The sequence below is a fragment of the Daucus carota genome, chromosome 1, assembly GCF_001625215.2.
Source record: "Daucus carota subsp. sativus chromosome 1, DH1 v3.0, whole genome shotgun sequence".
Classification (NCBI taxonomy): domain Eukaryota; kingdom Viridiplantae; phylum Streptophyta; class Magnoliopsida; order Apiales; family Apiaceae; genus Daucus; species Daucus carota.
Genome location: NC_030381.2, coordinates 31,118,641 through 31,139,003, shown reverse-complemented (window position 1 = coordinate 31,139,003; position 20,363 = coordinate 31,118,641). Strand labels below are relative to the sequence as shown.

At 34.3% G+C, this 20,363-nt stretch overlaps 2 protein-coding genes across 2 annotated transcripts; both read right to left on the bottom strand.

The window, feature by feature from the left end:
- Positions 1–1,908: 1,908 nt before the first annotated feature.
- LOC108227578 (probable aquaporin NIP5-1) lies at positions 1,909–4,516 on the bottom strand. The gene is made up of 4 exons (XM_017402806.2): positions 3,933–4,516; positions 3,307–3,726; positions 3,097–3,158; positions 1,909–2,477 (listed from the first exon to the last, which is right to left on the bottom strand). The coding sequence occupies exons 1-4, from the start codon at positions 4,164–4,166 to the stop codon at positions 2,285–2,287; spliced, it is 909 nt and encodes a 302-aa protein (XP_017258295.1). The 5' UTR covers positions 4,167–4,516; the 3' UTR covers positions 1,909–2,284.
- A 10,163-nt stretch (positions 4,517–14,679) lies between these two features.
- LOC108227310 (serine--glyoxylate aminotransferase) lies at positions 14,680–18,154 on the bottom strand. Its single transcript, XM_017402382.2, has 6 exons — positions 17,944–18,154; positions 17,162–17,373; positions 16,208–16,492; positions 15,571–15,937; positions 15,135–15,345; positions 14,680–15,027 (listed from the first exon to the last, which is right to left on the bottom strand). Exons 2-6 carry the CDS (start codon positions 17,364–17,366, stop codon positions 14,890–14,892), a joined length of 1,206 nt encoding a protein of 401 aa, XP_017257871.1. The 5' UTR covers positions 17,367–17,373; positions 17,944–18,154; the 3' UTR covers positions 14,680–14,889.
- Between the last annotated feature and the right edge of the window lie 2,209 nt (positions 18,155–20,363).

Below are 20,363 nucleotides of genomic sequence, written 5' to 3'. Positions count from 1 at the left end.
AATATAAGCGGTTTCGATTTTATATGGTGCGGTTCGGTTTGATAACCGTGAAGAGTGAGGGATTATATCTAGCCTCATCCTCTATGGCAAGTGAAATTTCGAATCTACTCCATGTTGTCATCTTTGTGATTACGCTCATTATCGGGTATAATAATTGTTTAACCATTTATTTTGAACAAGTGTATTGTTATTCATAAGATTTCAGAATGAATTAATGATCAGGTATATGAATCTGGCCTCATTTCTGGCATATGAATAGACTGGAGAAAATAAAAATTCGATGTTTGAGAAGCATTGCCAAGATAGTGTGGACAGTATTGTGTGTTGCTAGAGCTATTGCAAGAGCATTGCTCAAACCGAAAGGAATACAAATACTTTTAACACAGAACTGCCACCAAACAAATGGTTTTAGGCTCTGCAATTTACTTCTGGACAAACTTAATCAATCTATCTACCTAAATTAACTCGTACATAGCATATTTAGTCTAACTAAAGTCACTGGGCAATGTACAACAATTAAATACATAATTATATATTTCTAACAGACATAGTTTATATATTATAATTAAACATATAAAATAAATAAATTAATATAAATATTATTGCGGTTCGGTTCGGTTTGTATTCGGTTTTAAAATGTTTGAAAACCAAAACCAAAACCAAAGTAGCGGTTCGGTTTTCATTCGGTGCGGTTTTATTTGGTGCGGTTTCATGCGGTTTTTGCGGTTTTTGGTTCGGTTTCGGTTTTCGGTTCGGTTTTTGCTCATCCCTAGTTGGAGTTGGCCTAACCTATTAGCTTGCATAGTACCTACTGTTAAGGTGAATGTTCAATTGTTCATAGAACCTTTAATATATCATGTTGAAATGATCTCAAATTAGTAATTACAAATATCTGTTAGTAGCATTTTACATAAAACTCCAATTTGATTGAAAAGACTGGTAGATGTCTAAGCAATTTGAGATATTGAAATGGTGTTCAACAAATTCTAAAGCATTTAATCTTAAACTGATCAGAATCCAACAATAGGCTAGTCTAAAATAACTACTCACTCCGTCCCGGTAGATTGTATACATTTGGTTTGGACACGGAGACCAAGAAAAAGTGTAAAAAATGAGTAAAGTGAGATGAAAAGTGAGTAAAGTGGTGGGACCCATTTATATTTAATGATAGATTTGAGATAGTGGAGGAATATAGTGGGTGTAATAGTGTTTATATTATTATAGAATGGAGATAGTGGAAGAAAGAAGTGGATGTAATAGTGTTTTATATTATTAAAAGTTACTATATTTGGAATGTATAGAAATGATGGGACATCCCAAAAAGAAAACTGTATAGAATTGATTGGGACAGAGGGAGTAGCAAATTGGTCTAGACTAAATATTAGCTTGTATACATGATGGGCCTAAACCATTCTAATGGATAAGGGATGCTACATCACAAATTGCGCACCTCCGATTTTAAGTTGTCAAGAATGTATTGAATCATAAGGAGATGCTATGCTAGACTATTTCACAGAAGGGGCTGGTTCTAGGCAGTCGACTGTCAGGGACGATTTAGTTGACATGATTTCTGGGTCGTTGGATAGATATCTATCGATCGGGATTATAATTTTTTTTTTTAACACATTCAACACTCTTTAAACACTGAACTAGACTCGTCAACGTTTCTAATCACTGTATGGATATTTTACTCGTCCAGCGATTAAAAATTGCTAGATGTATTCAAATATTATTACAATCATATTCATGTATGTGGATATTCATAAATCATATTCTTCCTGAACCATCCCGGCAGTTGCCGGGACCAGCAGCACCCTTCACAAAATAGCAAAGCAATGTAAATGAAACAGTTGCTTGAAATGACTGCAAACTTTATCTGGGCATCTGTGGAACCTACAAAGAGCTGACTTAAGGAGGGAACATCATTTATCTTTCCACTAAAAATACTTGTCCCAAATGAAAAGTTGGCTCATACATAATATTCTCATGACGAATCATAACATGCTAAATAAGACTACAGAGCTATAACAGATAACATATGGCCACCAGACTTTCTATAAGCACACACTATTATTACAGCAGTACAATCAAGCACCAGAAGATATCCAATCCATTCAACACCAAAGCAGATGTTAGGAACTCTGAACATGTTACAAAGCTTTTTGGAGTGGGACTTAAAGTCAGATGTTTGTGCCTTCCACTTTAATTCTCAAACACACATTCTTTCATCTCATTGACATCAATGCTGGTGAATTTCTTCTGTATAATCATTGCTGTCGTTTGCTCAGCGACGGAAGCTCCTCCTGGATCCCAAGGGTGCCTCGTCTTCGTGGAGCTTCACTGATGTGTAAATGCCTGCCCCTGTCAGTGCACCCAGCGTGGGTGCCACCATGTAGATCCAGAGTCCGTCGTAGTTTCCTGCTGCAACTGCTGGTCCAAGTGTACGAACAGGATTCATCGAGCCACCACTCGATGGTCTGCTTGGGAAATTATTGAGGAATTTACTTGATCAGTATTTAGCAACGTGACAGATTGTCAGACATAAACATCCCTGTTATGCTGCATTATTGCTGCTGCAATTTTTGACTTAATTTGTGGTATTAAAATAAGGGTCCAGGTCCTGACATACGTATGTCAGCAACATAATTCAACGGAAAAAAAAATCGTTGGACAGCTTACCTAATTTTTTGATATATATATATATATATATATATATATATATATATATATATATATATATATATATATATATATATATATATATATATATATATATATATATACCGGAGTGTTACAGTATCATCTAGGGGAAAATTGCATAACGTACAACCCTTTTTTTCCACTAGACATATGCTACTAACATATATATGTTCTGGACCGGCTACCATAAAACAATCATAGATATGTCCTTAACCTTATTACACAAATCAGATAGAAGACAGTGGCTCTTAAGTCTTTTACTTAACTGAAACAGTATATCATCTTAAATATGAAATTATCTGTCTATGAATCGATGGATAGCCTAATGGCAAAGGCATATCTGATCCCCGTAAGTCAGAAAAAGAACGATATAAAACAATAATTATAATTGCATACCCTGCAATAAGAATGTTAACCATAACAACAGCTCCAACAGCAATCCCTGCTAACTCTCCCACCTAAAATCACCGAAAAGGGGAATTCAGAAAGAGTTCTGCTAAAAAATACCTATTTCAAATCTCGTATTATCTAAATTTTTTTGCAATATTGAAAAAGATGTCCCCAACTACAAGATAAATGTTAGAATGTAGGAGCACGAATACTTACTGCACGAGTATCTGTGGCGACAGCAGTGACCACAAAGAGGAGATTGAAAGTAATGAGAAACTCGAGGGCGAATGCCTGGCCATTACCAATGGAAGGGACAGTAACACCGCCAGACATGAACGGATGAAATACGCCTTTAAGAGCGAAAGAAGCACAGATGGAACCTGAAACTTGAGCCGCAATGTAAGCAGGGACATGAACCCATGGAAAATGGCGTAGAGCCGCAAAGGCAATGGTGAGTGAGGGGTTAAGATGAGCTCCAGAAATATGCCCAGTGGAGAGAATAACAACCATAACCGCGAGGCCAGCGCAAGCTGCATTGCCTATAAGCGTCTCCGCGCCATTGTACTTTTGATTCACTATAGGCCCTGCTGTTGCCACAAATATTAGGATAAATGTTCCGATGAACTCTGCTCCAAGCTGGATCAAAAATCAAATTCCAAATTAAACGAGTCATTTTTTTTTTTACAAACAAATAATTTTATTAAGACGAAACGCTTAACAAGATAGATATTGAAACCCAGCCGGGACAGACGCCTGAACTGTCAACAACAATCTGATTGTGAAACAAATAACGAGCTAAACAAATAGTCGAGAAACGAGTCACTTAGTTCTGAAAAAAGTACCTTCCGCGTGAGAGAAACATAAGGGACTGAGACAGCAGTACTGAAGCAAGTCTGAGGTGCACTCCATGCAGGTGCATCAACCGGAAAACACATGCACCCGGGCACCGTTTTCCGATCACTCCGCTCATAAGTGAGGGAGTCCAGTTGGAGGGCCGTGAACAACGGCCCTCCCGGGGTCCCTGGCGTTCCAGGAGTCCCTGGCATTGTCTGTGCTCCAACCTCAGTCTCAGCCATTCTTCACTTTTTCGCTAGTTCTGTCTTCTGTGAAAATCAAAAGCCACGTACTAGTTCTATTTTTTGTGTACAAAATGTGTAGAATATTTTTGCGTGGACAAACTTCCTATCTTGGTTAGAAGGAAAGATGGTATATATGGATTTCGACAACTTATATGAATATAAATAGTAACGTGATATATTGGAAATTTCCAGTTTCGAACTAGAAAAATAAAAAGACACGAATTGTTCCTATCTTACCGTACAAATAAAGATTAAAGATACATAATTTTTTGTTCTTCTTTTAAGAGGTTTGTTAAGGAGAGGGAAGATTAATAATTACATGATAAAAAAAAGAAATTATCAGAGATGGGGAGGATGTGAATAGATGCAGAGAGGATTTATAACATTTTTTTTAAAGACATGTGATGCTATAGTGTAGGTGAAAAGGAGATAGAAGTCCACGACCACTACAAAAGTGGATACAAACACTTAGCACAAATATTTGATACAAACGGAAGAAGTAATTGGATACAGTTGTGTGAGGATGAAATGAATGTGTGCTTGTGTATGTTTCTTAAGAATGATGTTGAACAAGTAGAATTATGTGCATGAAGTAGGAATATGAATAAATGCATACAAATTTAATTTCAAAATCAATATTATATTCATTTTAAAGATACAATAATACGAATATTCAAGATGTATGTCAATTAACTTGACATTGTCACATAATTGATTTGTCGATTACTCTATTTTGAATACATAATACATCTTTAACTTGACATTGTTACAGAATTGATTTGTCGACTACTCTATTTCGCACTATAGAATACACCCTCCGTCCCTTTTTAGTTGTCACCTTTTGAGTTTGTGCCGGTCAAATTGACTAAAGTTTGACTGAAATTTATTAATATTTTATCAAGTGAAAAAATAAAAAAATATATGTCACCAGAAATAACTTTTAATCTAATTTAAGATATAATTTTCAGTTTTTCAAAATAATGAAAGAGTGATTTAAATTATTTGGTCAAAAATCAGTCAATTTGACCAACAAAAATAAAAATGTCACCACTAAAAAAGGGCGAGAGGGAGTATTAATTTATCGACACGTCCACCTTGTTACAAGTTTTTCAGAGTTTGATACACATACGGTAGCATATTGACTTCACTGCAAGTGATCAGTCCCCTACAATTTGACTGACTTCACGATACATGAGACTTTGCAATAGATGAATTTGTTAGGAATGAGAGATTTTAAGATGACTTCCATTGAGTTGTTAGGAAAATGATGACAGCAGAATATTTACGCCGAAGAAAATTATCTCTTTCACCTAGCTCCTTTTAAGTTGGTAAACACAACAATTCTACAGTAACCATTGCATTTAAAAAGTTATACGTGATTAACTATTTCAAGTTCCTCTAAAAATGCTAACCAAAAAGAATACACAATTTAGTTTATGCAAACTTTTATCTTTACAAGTTTTTTTAACAAACAAACAAAACCTAAGGTCCCAATCGCTTAAATTCAACACTCACGAGCTAACTAGCCGGTGCAGAAATTGACTTATTGTAGGTTTTTGTGCTAAATTATTGTAGCTTTTCCTCCTATAGCCCCACATCATGCAACCCCTATCCTTTTCAGTATCATCAATATCCTACAAATTTACTAACTACATAAAATTCTAAAATTTATCAAATACTTATATACTAGTATTTGTACAAATTTTTAAATTAGGATAATTAGCATACATACGTCATTTTAAAATAATAATTGTAAAACTACAGTCTCCAAGGTTTTATTGCAAGCGTACGATTTTGTCAAAGAAAGAGTTAAAAACTTGCAAATATACGTTAACACCGTGGCAACTTTCTCTCTCTCTCCCTCTACTTCTCTCCTTTCATTCCCGCATCTCTCTTGCTCTTTATCTCTTTTTCTCTCTCTTCCCCTGCCGCACATCATCAGATCCGCCGCCGTCTCCGATGGCTCCGATGACAGCGAGTCTCCATCTCCACTGAAACCCTAACCCTAACCCCCTTTTCTCCTTCCCCTCCCACATACCCCATCAAATCCGTCGTCGTCTCTTGCAATTCTGACGACGACGGATTCCCTCGACCGCGGCAGCGCGATTGCCGGAGAGAAATAATGTCTATAAAGAGAGATAAATATTTGAGTTGCTTTTGAGTTGATTTTTTATAATTTGAGTTGATTTTTTGGTTGCAATACTTGTTGAATTTGCTTTTGTGGTTGTTTTTGTGTTATTGTTATCGGCCGTGCGGGGGCATTCATTTTTAGTCATTTGCAACTAGTTATGCAACTAAACGTAATTTTAAAAAAAAAAAAACTCAAAATTGTGTTTGTGGTTGCATATAGGGTTGCTTAGAGTTGCAGATATGGTTGCATATGCAACCATCGTATTTTTGCAAATATATTTTGAAATATAGTATTTTTGCAATTTGTTTTAAAAAATGAAAATAATTTTGCAAAAAATCATGTAAACTTGGGTATTTACGAGAAAAACTCTATAAATTACAATGTCTGCGACACCAAAATTACATTAATCAATATTTATATAAAAATACATATATAGTACATAAATATTTAATATTTATATTATCTAAATATAGTAGAGTATTATGTACAGAATATTTATATACACCATAACATGTGTGGATGTAAAATTGCAACTAAAAGTATTAAATTGTAAATAGTGAGAATTCTTTTTTTCGTTAAGGTCAAATCCTGAGTAATTAAACTCTCAGAAACTAAAGAATGTTTGAAACGTAGCTGTATTCATGAGAAATGAAACCTGAGGTATTAAAGGTTTATTTATGCTAAAGTTTATTGATTTCTTTCCTTCTTTTTTAAGCTTATCTTTTTTGGAGTTAAATACCATAATAACTAAATAGTTTTGTAATTACAGGAATTTTTTTTTTTGTCAAAACTTTAAAAATTAGAAATATATATATAAGCATTGTAAATTCTACTTTCAGACAAAATTATATGTTTATAAGTTATATTGCTTGATGGATCTGTATTGCTGGGTGTATTGTATTTGTTCAGAAATTGACCGGTCACCAAATATCATAAATAAAGTCAAGAAAATCATTAAGCGAATAAACATGTTCCACGCTTGAACGTATCTTAATAGTTCCAAAAGTCATATATATAAATAGACCTGCTCCACGAGAAGATACCATAGTAATCGAAGGCGGTGGTGCAAAACATAAAATCAATATACTTATATAAAGGAGATGCGAGGGGCGTATAGGTGGCGCCTCTCACAGGAAGCAAGTTTCAGAGTCTGATTTTGTTTCAAATTATTTATGGAATATAGTAGCTTGAAAATTTTAATTGTTTCAAATTATTTATGGAATATAGTAGCTTCAAAGTATTAATCTGATTTTGTTTCAGATTATTTAATTATGGAAAAAGAGTAGCACACAAGTCTCTCTGCACCTATAAATAGCCCAATAGATTGTAGAGTTTTGGTTCATCTAAACACAAGTTTCAAATTATTTATGGAATATAGTAGCTTGAAGGTATTAATCTGATTTTGTTTCAGATTATTTAATTATGGGAAAGAGTAGCACACAAGTCTATCTGCATCTATAAATAGCCCAATAGATATAAATAGCCCAATAGATTGTAGGGTTGTGGTTCATCTAAACACAACCTCTTCTCTCTCAGTACTACAACCCTACCTCTCTCGTGATAGTTCTCTTGCTCAATTTCTAACTCGGTGGTGCCATTCTTCTGCAACGATAAAATGATAAGTGAAGATTGTTTATACAGTATTAAAAAAATAAAAGTTGTTGCAAGCAAATGTAGTTATAGACCGCTTTGTTGGAGTTCACAAATTTAAACACGGGAAAAGAATGTAGTCTTGACATGATATTGAATTATTAATGGATGATATCAATAAATTAACTATTAGTGATCTATGTTTGTTGGTTATTTTTTTATAATATTTGTATTGTTCATCGGACATGTTTGTTGTTGTTGATTTTTATATGATTTACTTTGTATACTGGAAAAAATTATTCATGCATTATCTGTTTGCACAGTTCAAGCAACTTTTAAGTGAAGACTGTTTATACAGTATTAAAAAATAAAAATTGTTACAAGCACAAATTTAAGTTAGATGTTTTTGTGCACAATCAATCCAAAAAAATTGGAGAAAAGTGACAATGTAAGAACATGATTACTTTTCAAAAAATAAACACAGATAAAATTAAGATTCGTTATGCTTTAAATTGTTAATTACGTGTATAATTTTTTTTTTATTTTTTAACCATGAATTATAATCTATATATTAGTATTGGTATTACATCAAGATTTTTATAATATAAAATCTATCCAACAAATATTAATTTTGAGACATTAATATATTTTTTATAAACTACCACAAAATTATTTTATTCTACAAATATTAATATTAAATTATTAATATAATTTTTATAGGCCGCCGCAACGCCCGGTTTCTCAACTAGTTTTCTAAAAACAAAGATTTTATGTGACCCGCCGCGAAAACAGAAATAAAAACAATAATCTCGCTGCGAGATGATACTGTATATCCAGATTAATTACTCCGTATCATTTGATTTTTCTATATACATTCGGAATTTCTAAATATTAGGTGGCGTAGAAGGAATAAATATTAGGACTATTGATAATCCTTTTATTCTGTTTATAAATAATTTCAACGTTTTTATATTCTTTCAATACTCAGTAAAGAATAACTCGAAACCACTAAACTCATGTTTATTAATAAGATAAATTAGGATTTCTACCGAAAAAATGCATAGAAATTAGACTTCAAATTGAATAATAAAAAATCTAGCTAAATATCAGACAAGAATTTCTTGTTTAAGGTAGTCTAGAGTCTTTTCCGAGAGTTTTTAGTTAATGAGGTGAGAGTTAATTTTTTCCCAAATTGTATCAAACTTCAAACATGCAGAGCTAAAAAATTATGTTCAAACTCGAACAAATTATAAAAAAGTCGAGTTTGAGTTTGTTAGTAATTTTCAGTGCAATTATTTTATTTTATTTTTTTTGTCAGGAGTGCAATTATTTTCAATATTAAAGTATTCTACTAAATTCAAAAGACAGAGCCTGATCAAATTTTATTAGTTGCAGTGAGGCGCATCCCTGAAATTACATTGAAATATATTGAGCTTTAGTCCAGCTAGTCGAGTACGTACAGCGGCAATTTCGGGTACCGGGTCGTGTTCGTGTCAGTAATCGGATCGTGTTCGTATCAGCAATCGGGGCGATTTCTGCCACTTCAGATAACGGGTCGTGTTTGTGTCAGCAATCGAGTCGATTTCGAGTCAAGCTAAAATCACTTAAAATTAAATAAAACTGAAAATTGAAGTTTCGGGTCATTTCGGGTCCATTTCGTGTCAATTGGGTGATTTTCGAGTCACTTTCGGATTTTGTCTCGGTAAATCGGGTTGCGGGTTCGAGTCGGGTTCTAGTTCAGCTATGAGTAGAGCTCGTTAAAAGCTCCAATGAACTGAAATTTGTTATTTGAACCCATATATATTTGTTCGAGCTTCAACTCAGAAAAAAACTATTTTTCTTGTTAAATCTCTCCTCTTGGCCATCTCTTTAATTTCCGTCCATTCTTTTATAATATAAGTGGAACGTGGCCCAATCAACTTTTATTCGACATGAGTAATGAGTAATGACCCAAACAACACTACCAGAAGTTTCTTCTCTCTTTCTGAATTTATGTTCATTATAAGCATTAGGGACAGGAGAAGAAGTAATGAATAAGGCTGTGAGGCTGGGAATGCTGCTAGGATTCGCTTAGTACAATGTATCATAAAGGTTGCTGCATATTCTTACTAGTTCCGGAACATACGAATGTTGCAGCATATAACATTACCGCATTCGGGTTTTTCGGCTTTTTGCTGCAAGGCACTAAATTTTTAATTTTTGATGTAAATGCCAGAGAGTTAGAGTGTTTTGCAACAAAGAATTCAGAATGCCACATAACATAGCGTTTAGGACTTCAAAATACTAGACGATTTGGCGTTAAAACTTGAAAGATGGATGGACATTGCACGAGTTAGCATTTTGGATTTGGGGTCTTCTTATCCGATAATGATATTTGGGGTCTTGCCTCTGAAAAAAGTGGTAGACTGGGCCAACACCCCGACTAGACACTGCTCTCAACTAAAGGGGTCGAATTTTGTGTCGACCAGCTTCCATTAAGAAAATTCAATCACTGTTCTCACGAATAATAATATTTTTTTTAAAAAAAAATAATAAAAATTGTATATTGTCTTGTCTTAAATTTAGGAAATTCATGATAGTTGCATTTAAATTAGAGCATATGGTTATGTAATTTGACATGCATTTTTTTTAGTGGATTTTTTTTTTCTTATTTCTTTTTAGTTTGCATTTGCATGATTCGATGAAAGTTGTAGACCAAGTTAATTTCCTATGATGAGTTTATTTGCATGATTTCTTGGATAGTAATCTTGATCATATGTGATGTCTTGCATGCTTAGAAATTGCTTGTGCGGAACTTGTATTACACTATAACTGTTCTAGAGACGAGATTTAGACTAGCTTATTTCTTGAATCTTAGCTATGAGCCGAGCGTAGAATTTTGACTATTCCCTTTTGAGCTTAGAGTCTATAATTCTTAAGTGAGGGGGAGCTTTGGGATATACATGCCTTTCAAAAAAAAAAAAGAGAGAGAAAATATATACATGTATTAGCAATAAAGTTCACGAAAAAAAAATGGTGGTATAATTGACTAGGTTGGGCTCATTAATACTCGAGTAATTAAGTCTGAAGGGACTTTGTGCCTAGTAACCTAAAGCCTTTCATGGTTTGGGATTACTGACCCAACACTCGCTAAATGGGTATTAGTGCATAAATCTTTTGGGATCTCAACCATTGCACGGTCAAATAAGCCACCTAAACCGCATGTGAACAATTTGGTTGGTGAAGTCTTATGGTGGTCGTAACTCATTTACACTGAGAAGCGTCCTGACCTTAGACCGAGCATGTACACACCAAATAATAGATATTGAAAAAAGAAAAGAAAAAGAGAAGCATATATAGGAGAGGCATGGAAGTTCCTTGGTGACCCTAAACTGTAGTTGGCTCTAATGTAACGAAGTGTTTAAGCATTATTCTAATTAACGACTCATGGTTAAGATTCTATTGAACTTAATTTGTTGGTCTCTATTTCGTTTCATTAGAGAGCATGTTGAGCACACACGATGCACTCCGTACTTGCAGTGAGAGTTGCATGACTAATATGTGTGATAGATGAAATCCTTGATTATTGCATATTCTGAGGATCATATGTTGACAAGGTTGATAATTTCATGGATGGAATCTATGCATATTCATTTAGCTTGCATTCATATTAGTTGCATTCTTAAGACTAGACTGAAAAAAAAAAAAAAAAAATTTTGTGGGTACATTCACTACAGGCCCTCACGAGACCTTACTCGTCCACTAGGGCTGCCTAGAGGTTTAAAGGGCTTGTTGCATATGCCAAATGCAACCGTGATCACCTACGGAAGTGGTATATATCTATTAGGTGTAAGTTTTATTTATTTTATTTGCCCGAGGACGTGCAAAACACTAAGTGTGGGGATATTTGATAGAGCATATATTTATATATGTTTTTATATGATTTTATTCCCATAATTTTAGTATTTTGTAAATAATCGGGATGTTACTAATTAATTTTAAGTGTTTAATGGCAGGAAAATAAATATTCCTAAGGTTGGATTAAATCAAGCTTATTTGTGCTTAATCATATAGAAATTCAGATTTTATGGATAGACTGCAAAGCAAATCTTGTTTGGGCCATAACTTGAGTTCTGGACATCAGAATTGGGCGATTCAACAGCCCACACGAAGATATCGGAATTTTCTACAAGTTTAAAGTGGTCCAGATGTCAATATCCAACTGGAGCAGCCCAAAATCAGGCCTGAAAGTCAGCCTGCGAATTTCTTTTCAGAATCCAATTTATTTTAGGAAACCGGATTTGTTTTCCAAGGAGCCCATTAAAAACACTATTATTATTAGGGTTTAGATTATTAGAGATATATCGGAGATTATTTTGTATTGAGAGAGAGAGAGAGAAACACTTGTAGAGGGAGATAGAGCAAAGGATTGAAGGGATTCATCCGGTGTTTTAAGGAGCTTTTAAAGTTGTATTCTTCTACTCTTGACTCTTGTACTCATGGTTTGGTTTACTCATACATATACAGTTTCTTATTCAATTATGAGTAACTAATCCTCTAATCCGGGGATTGGGAAGTATTCGTTGGTTTAATATGTTTGTCTGATAATGTTGTGTTATAATGAATCGGGAGAGGATTTGTAAATCTAGTACATGATATGATGGACATAATTCAATTATTGAATCGGGAGATTAATATGCGAGTTATGAAACTATAAATTCTTGGGTATCAATAGTTTATGGCTTATATTTTGATTGATCATAGGAGTGGCGTTCAAGATATAGTTGTAGACAATATATTTTATCTTGGGAGAGAACTATATAAACATTAGAAGAATTGTTTTTAGCAAAGTGAGAGAACAAGATATCACATATAGTAGACATTCATGGAAACCAATTGAAGAACCCCTGACCCTGGATTATTTTCTCCATTGATATTGAATTTAGTCCTTCCCTGTGAAGGATATGGCGCCGCTGCCGGAAATCGAACCCGGGTCACCCGCGTGACAGGCGGGAATACTTACCACTATACTACATTTTCAGATTTTCTCTGGCCATTTGTAACTCTCACTTTTAATTGTTTAACAGTATAATAATCATAATTGAATTAAACTTTAAATAATTACTCATTTAGTTTTGTAAAGCTTAGATAATTATAATGATATGATTATAATATAATTAATTTGTATAATACTTGGTTTATTTTGTTCAATTTTACTCTGAAACCAAAACTGATGCTGAAATTTCCTAAGCTCTTTAATGTATTTGTTTTGACAAGATTCTAAATGAATTGATTATTTCGGATCAGCTTCAATTTCTTTCATCATAAATCTATCTACTCTTGGTTTACTTTGAATGAATGGACATAGTTAGATTGAGCAGATAAAAGTTAGAATTTACTTGCTAGAGGTTTAAACCAAAGGATTTCCTTTGGTTTGGACCTCTGTTCTTGATTTGATTACACGATGTTTCACTTTAACCTTATTTTGCTGAGTAAATATCGTTTTATCTATGGTTTCAAAATGTGTTGCTTGCTGGTGATAATAAAGAATTTTAGCTAAAATTTGTTATTTCTTGTTACTGAGATATGATACCTTGTGTTTTATTTCAGGTTGTCCAGAAGAAAGGTGTTTTCTTATCAGACAATTAAGTTATATTATCTAAGTGTCCTCGGTCATCTTGCATGTCTGAAGGTTAGATGATAAACTTTCTTGAATGAAAGGAACTCCTCGGTCAAGATCTTGCCGGAGCCCCTCGTTGAGATTTATTCTCATATTCAAAAAAAAAAAAAAATCATGTCGCGCAACAGGCTACTTATTACTGCGGCTGTAATGACATATGTTAAATCATCTGTCCCTTCTCTGTTCCAAGAGTCATTTCAAATACTAGTCAATTTCCAAGAATGGAATTTCTGAATTTTTGAAAATATTTTTTTTTAAAAACTATGCAATCATAATACTCTTGCACTATGATTAACAGCATTCTAGGTCAACTTTCCTGTCAAGTTAGGTGTCGTATTGTTGGAGAGAGTAGTAGTAGCTAATCTGCAAGAATTTGGACTAGCAAAAACAAAAACTTATACATGTAAAACCCTCTCCTTCCTTAAATATTATGATCGAATTCCTATAGTGCTACAACAGGGAAAATCTTTTTTTTTTTTTTTTTTTTGCATTCCGAAAAGAAAAACAGATATGCAGGTTATTGATCAAGCAAGGCTACTACAATGAATCTATCAGATCTTGAAAATTAAACACAAGCCGATCAGCTTCTACTGCCACAGCCTCTCGTAGTTGAACTCCAACGTACCATATATATAAATCAGCACCTCCAGCTTGATGAGCCTGGAAAAACCACACAAAGGCACAAAAATTATAGTACAGAATATAGTAGAGAAATAATTGTGTAAAGTCCATGGAGCAAGAGCAAGCAACTGCTAATTGCTCAATTCAAAAGCTATTGTGCTATTCTTCTATACAAATTCTCGGTGCACCTCCACTGACATATAAATGCAGTTTCCACTTTCCAGCTCCTAAAACTTGGACCTCTTGTGATCACTACCTCTCATTTCCCCATTAACATATAAGGCTATGTTAAACACTACTCCAATAAATTATCTTAAACACAGAATATGCAAAAAAATGCATATTCTAAACCAAACATATTCACACCACCACTTAACCAAACACGACCATTTTAACCATTTTAACCGCTTCCTGATTTCATCCCATACCCACCAAAGACCACTTGATGCTAGAAAAGTCTTTCATGCTCTTTTAAGAAATCCACTGGCAATCCATCAAAATGATCTTGCTTATGTTAAAATGTCTTGAAGAATTGATGAGATGAGATATTACAGGGAAAATAAGTTTGACATAAAATGTAGATACAGATCAATGCAATAAGCATAGAGTAGCAAGCCTACTAGAGAGCATCTGCCACAGGCATATAATATTAGGTTTGTTTTTTTACACGGTATTCTGCACAACATGAGTTGAGAAAAGGAACTTAATTCATCTGTAACTCAAATTCTGGATGGAATCATCGGCATGCTGTTCTGTAAGTATGCCGAAGCAGCTGCAACTCCACTACCAAGCTGCACGGGGTAACCAACATCCTTTAGGATCATCTCCACTCCTGCAAGACATCCCAGCAGTTGCAACTGCGAGAAGCAACATCAAATTTAGACATAGTGGTTGCGTTTTCATTTAAAATATATGCTAAGGGATTTGAGTGGCGCGAAAGTTCAAATGAAGTGTAAAAACATACCTCATTTAGGTTTCCTAGATGACCAATCCTGAAAACCTTTCCTGCAACTTTGTTAAGTCCAAGTCCTAAGCTCAAGTTGTATCGTTTCCATGCCCTTTTAACAACTTCTGAACTTTCAATGTATGGCGGTACCACAACTGCAGTGACTGTGTCACTAAACCATTCATCCTTTTGAGTACAGTTTTTCAGACCCCATGCCTCTACAGCAAGCCTGTAATTTAAAGTTGAATGTATTGTTGTGAAACAACGAAGAGCACAAAAGAAGAGTGACTACAATGACACTAAACTTACTGACCAAATAGTAAACAACTGGATTTAATAATATGAATTCACTAAGTACAATATCCTTACTGTAGTTAACCAATTGAATGATATGTGTACTTTATGAATGAACCAGCTTGAAATGTATTTATCAAAGCCATTATGAAGCAGTTACCTAGTTGCTTTCGCGAGGCGAGTGTGCCTTGCAATTACGTTATCAAGCCCTTCCTCAAAGATAAGATCAAGTGCTGCCCTCAGCCCATATAATAGTTGGATGGAAGGAGTGTATGGCCAGTATGATCCCATGTTATAGAACTTTAAGTAGTCTTTCCAGTCAAAGAAAACTCTGACCGACTTTGCAGTTTTGGATGCTTCAAGAGCTTTGGGGCTTGCACAAACAATTCCCAATCCAGTGGGAAGAGAAAGAGCTTTTTGGGAGCCAGTTAGAGCCACATCCACACCCCATTCATCCATACGGAAATCAAGTGCACAGATGGAGGACACGCCATCAACAAGCAAAAGAGCTGGATGCTGGTAGTGATCTGAGATTCATGTAATATATCAGATTTCATATTTTCTTAATGATGCTGTTTGATATATAATAAAATCATTAATAAAATTCCATATATTTTTGTTTAAAAATGACAAATGCAATGACTTCTCTTATCACAGTACTAGGTATGATTTACATTGAAGTGGGGGTAAAAGAACAAGATACACGCAGAAAAGAGAGAAAGTAGAAGCCAGCTGATGATAAAAGAAATTCTGTTCTTGCATTTAAAGTTCTATATTTTTCACAGTTAAAAGCTTACCGAGAATTTTTCTAACTGTAGCCAAGTTGTTTGTAACTCCAGTTGCTGTCTCATTGTGCACAATACAGACAGCCTTGATAGTATGTGTAGTATCTTCAGCAAGTTTTGATGCCAGAATTTCAAGATTGGCACCTTGGCCCCAATCACTTTCAACAACATCAACATTGAAGCCGAGGCGTTGCTGTTGATCAATCCAAAGCAAACTGAACTGACCAATGAGAAATGATACAGTTCGGTCTCCAGGTGAAAGTGTATTCGTCAATGCACTTTCCCATGCACCAGTACCTATAAAATCAGATAACCAGTAATCTAGTTTAAAACACATGCTTTTGCAGCCCATTTATCATTATGTTCAGCTAATCTACAATAATAAAGGAAGAAAGCTTAGTTCTTTGACATTGATTTAACAGAGTTAACCAGACACTACATAAAGAGTGAAGTAGAATATAACAAATGTCCAAATTCTGTAGGGAAACGATATGTCGTACTTAAACCAAGAAACACAGTGATTAACACTAATTATTTTGTCATCCCCTTTCTCCTTCCATCAGTAAGCGTATCTATGTGGCTCTAGAGTCTAAAGAAAGTCTTTCAAGTTCATGTAGTAGTATGGTCTCCGCCTTTATTTATCAATATAGATCCATATAGCAGAGATAGTCTTTAAAGAGCATTGGATACAGCAAGGATGTTTCAGCACACTGATCATTTTGTAGCTACTGTAACTTTTTTTTACCAGAACAAAAAAAAAAAGTTACAGTAGCGCGCGACTGTAAATTTTTAGTTCATATCATCAAATTTATGCATGACATAGAATGAATGAGGAAACTGATTGGAACCAGTTTTTTATGTACCGAGCCTCAGAGGCCACATATCAAATTTCAAATACACAAGCACCGAAAGGATGTAGTAACTTAAACAGGACATCATAACAAAAGAGAGCTGAGAAAGCAGTACCTGTGGTTGGGAAAAGGAAAGGGGTTCCTGAAGTAGTCTTGAAAATCTTCTTGACATCCTCCAGCAAAGACTTAGTCATTGCTGGAATGGCCGGGGAGCGATAGTCCTCATTGTTCCTGTTCATCGCACGAAGGACCTGTTCCGGGATGTTGACTGGCCCCGGAACAAAAAGATGGTTCCTCCCAGGTCCATAATAATAATCCATCTTCCCCCTGAAAATTTGTGCTCAGTTAGTATAACACAATTTTAGCTGTAACAATCAGCAGAAAAACATAATCAACTACAACCTCATCATATACCTCGTGACACAACCGAACTAATTATATAAATCATGTAATTCCAAGTCCCCGGTATTTTTACTCTATCTGTTTCAAGGCCTTGTTCGGAGTATATTATTATTTTTTTGAATATCCAAGTTATAAATTTATTTATTCTCAAATATACGATGCAACCATGTATGCAACTAAAATTGCAATCAATTGAAACGTTGATGATATTTTTGAAAAAATGAGTATTTTTGAGAATTTATCATCTTTATTAATATGTAAAGATATAAGACTACACACATCTAACACCTTGCAGTTGCACAAAGAGAATTTCAAATAACAAATATTATAACACATACAGGTTTTATTTCTGACAAACGATTGTTGCAGCTAATTATGTGCGTATAATATAACTATTCTACAATTTTTCACATATCCGACGTAAATAAGCGCGGATAGTTTGGTGTCAACAATCACAAATAAACATAAAAGATGGTAAAGTAAATAGAAACATACCTTGACAAGTTGTTGAAACTTAAGAGAGTATAGATAGATGCAAGCTCCTTCTCCTCCTCTTCTTCCCTAGCTAGCCCAAGGCTGAGACAAGTGAAGTAGTGAACACAAATTTTATATGAGCCCGGGACACCAGTCGCTAGTATCGCAAGGGTCCCACTTGAACAACAGATAAGAGAGGAACCAAAGAGAATATGTGGGACTTTCTTGGCTGTTGAATGTTGATGTCACATACTATTGCATGTTTTTATTACCGGATAAAAAAAAACTTTTTATTTTTTTGCCACGGTAGAAAAAGATTTAGAACACAATTATATTCATATAAAAGCTTCACAGATATTGCATGCATTTTCCATCAGTACCAGAAAAATTTTACATTTAACTAATTTGCAAAAAAGAGATAGGCTATGTTAACTAAGTTCACATGTTTTGAACATATGACATCGGGCTTTTGGATGGAAATCGGGAATGGGGATAATTGAAATGAAAATGATATAGAAATTTAGGGATGGGAAGGGTATGATTTAACCATATAAAAGTACTGAGGTTCCCACTCCGTACAACTACATAGCTAATCCAAACACTTATGCATGAGATTGAGATTCCAATCCCCATTAACCGGACTCATTAACCATAAACAAACACTTAAGTTTCTACTTTATGTTCACTTGAAAATAATAATTAATCTACAAGAAAATCATTAAGATTGAGATAATTGATATATTACTTAACTAATTGCAAGTAAAATAATGTATGATAGAGGAGATGTGAGGCTAAGAAAGAAGTGGTGAAAGATAAAGTGATAAAGCAGTTTCAGCCACACCCTCCTCATCTGTGGGAGAAAAATGTCACCAAATCCCTTCTCTTGATTCTGATTCTAACAAATTTGGCTTTACTAGTTTATTTGATTTTCTTAATTATTGGACAATTCTATAGATTTTTACATCCTTGTTGAGGCTGCTGAATCACGTAGATGTGTCAGTTTGGACGATAAGGAAAAGGATAGCTTGGCCAGTGAGAAATACTCAAATTTAACCCACTAAACACCGAGATATGAAATTGGACACCCCAGCTCAAGACCCCGTTTCACTAAATTTAAAATAATAATTTAGTATGTAATATGATAAGCTGAAACTAAAAATTTTAAGTTATCATCGATTTTGATAATTTTTATTATTCTTCATTTAATAATAAAATAATAAAAAATATAATTTCCTTGAAATAAAATAAGTTATTTAAAGAAATAGTTATCAGCAAACTTCATTATGAGATTTTCAACATACTGGCCTCTAAAAATATCATCAGCTGACAATGTTAAATTCTAAACTACTGCTTTAAGCCAAATAATCACATCTCGGAGGTTATATCAAACATAAAGACCGACAGAAATTTGAGAAAAAACCATGAATATCATAAAAAAACCATGGATATCATAATTTGGGATTGAAATAACTGAAATATCATGTTCTGGTCTCGCTCTCGCATGTCACGCTATAACAATAAATCTATCGCTTAAGGAATATGTTTTATGGACTTTAGGCTTCAGAGACTTTAGACTTCAGGTAAAGTAACATTACATCAAATAGCGTTAAGGTTCGGAGAATGAACACTGCATGATGTTGCATTTATGAATTATTATTTTTTCATGTAATAAACGTTAAACGATATAACATTATAAAATAATATTTAAACGATATAACATTATAAAGTGGTATTTAGGATCATATTTTCCGGATATGATATTTGACACATTATTATTTCAAAACTGTGATAAATAGGACCAACATCCCTCGAATTTGTATTTAGGGTTTAAAAAACTTCAAAATAAAAGTTGACGTATTTAACCTCCGAAACTAGACCCAACTTGCATTGATCAGTATCAAACTATATAACTAACGTTAAGCAAATTTCATATTAACTTGAACATTTTACACAAGTAACTTTGCATTCAGCAATGCCTGCTATAGAAGATGAAGACAATCTTGGGACCATCAAATCCTGCTATAGAAGATTAAGACAACCTTAGGACCATCAAATCTCGAGCCAAAGGGGAGCAGAGTAATCCTTTCGGCACAGACAACCTAATTTGGAGAAGCCGGAGTAACACTTGATTGTGCAGATAATGGTTCCTAGTAATGAAACAAAAAATAAAGCAAAGGCGTCCTAAGTGGGATACCAAGCCAACTGGTAAAGACACTAAACCTTTAAGCAGACTGGAATCCCCTGAAAGGCTGAACTATATATCCAGGTGACTGAGTTCATGATATAATAAACCAAGATTAGTGAAACAACATTCTAAAGATTATACATACTTGTACTTGTAGGACAATCTTTCATAAAGATGAAATCCAGATAACTTCTTTTCCAGTAAATAATTTTGTAACCTGGGCCTAACTTCCGCCTTCAAGCTGACAGCCTTCAGA

What these genes read in the sequence shown, in the direction of transcription:
- LOC108227578 (XM_017402806.2), bottom strand. Translation starts at nt 4,166, where the DNA reads ATGGCTGAGACTGAGGTTGGAGCACAGACAATGCCAGGGACTCCTGGA. An exon ending in TCGCCACAGATACTCGTGCA is followed by an intron (nt 3,159 to 3,306) that starts GTAAGTATTCGT and finishes CGGTGATTTTAG; the next exon opens with GTGGGAGAGTTAGCAGGGAT. An exon ending in GTTAACATTCTTATTGCAGG is followed by an intron (nt 2,478 to 3,096) that starts GTATGCAATTAT and finishes TTTCCCAAGCAG; the next exon opens with ACCATCGAGTGGTGGCTCGA.
- LOC108227310 (XM_017402382.2), bottom strand. Translation starts at nt 17,366, where the DNA reads ATGGATTATTATTATGGACCTGGGAGGAACCATCTTTTTGTTCCGGGG. An exon ending in TACAGTTAGAAAAATTCTCG is followed by an intron (nt 15,938 to 16,207) that starts GTAAGCTTTTAA and finishes CATGAATCTCAG; the next exon opens with ATCACTACCAGCATCCAGCT. An exon ending in CGCCTCGCGAAAGCAACTAG is followed by an intron (nt 15,346 to 15,570) that starts GTAACTGCTTCA and finishes TTTAAATTACAG; the next exon opens with GCTTGCTGTAGAGGCATGGG.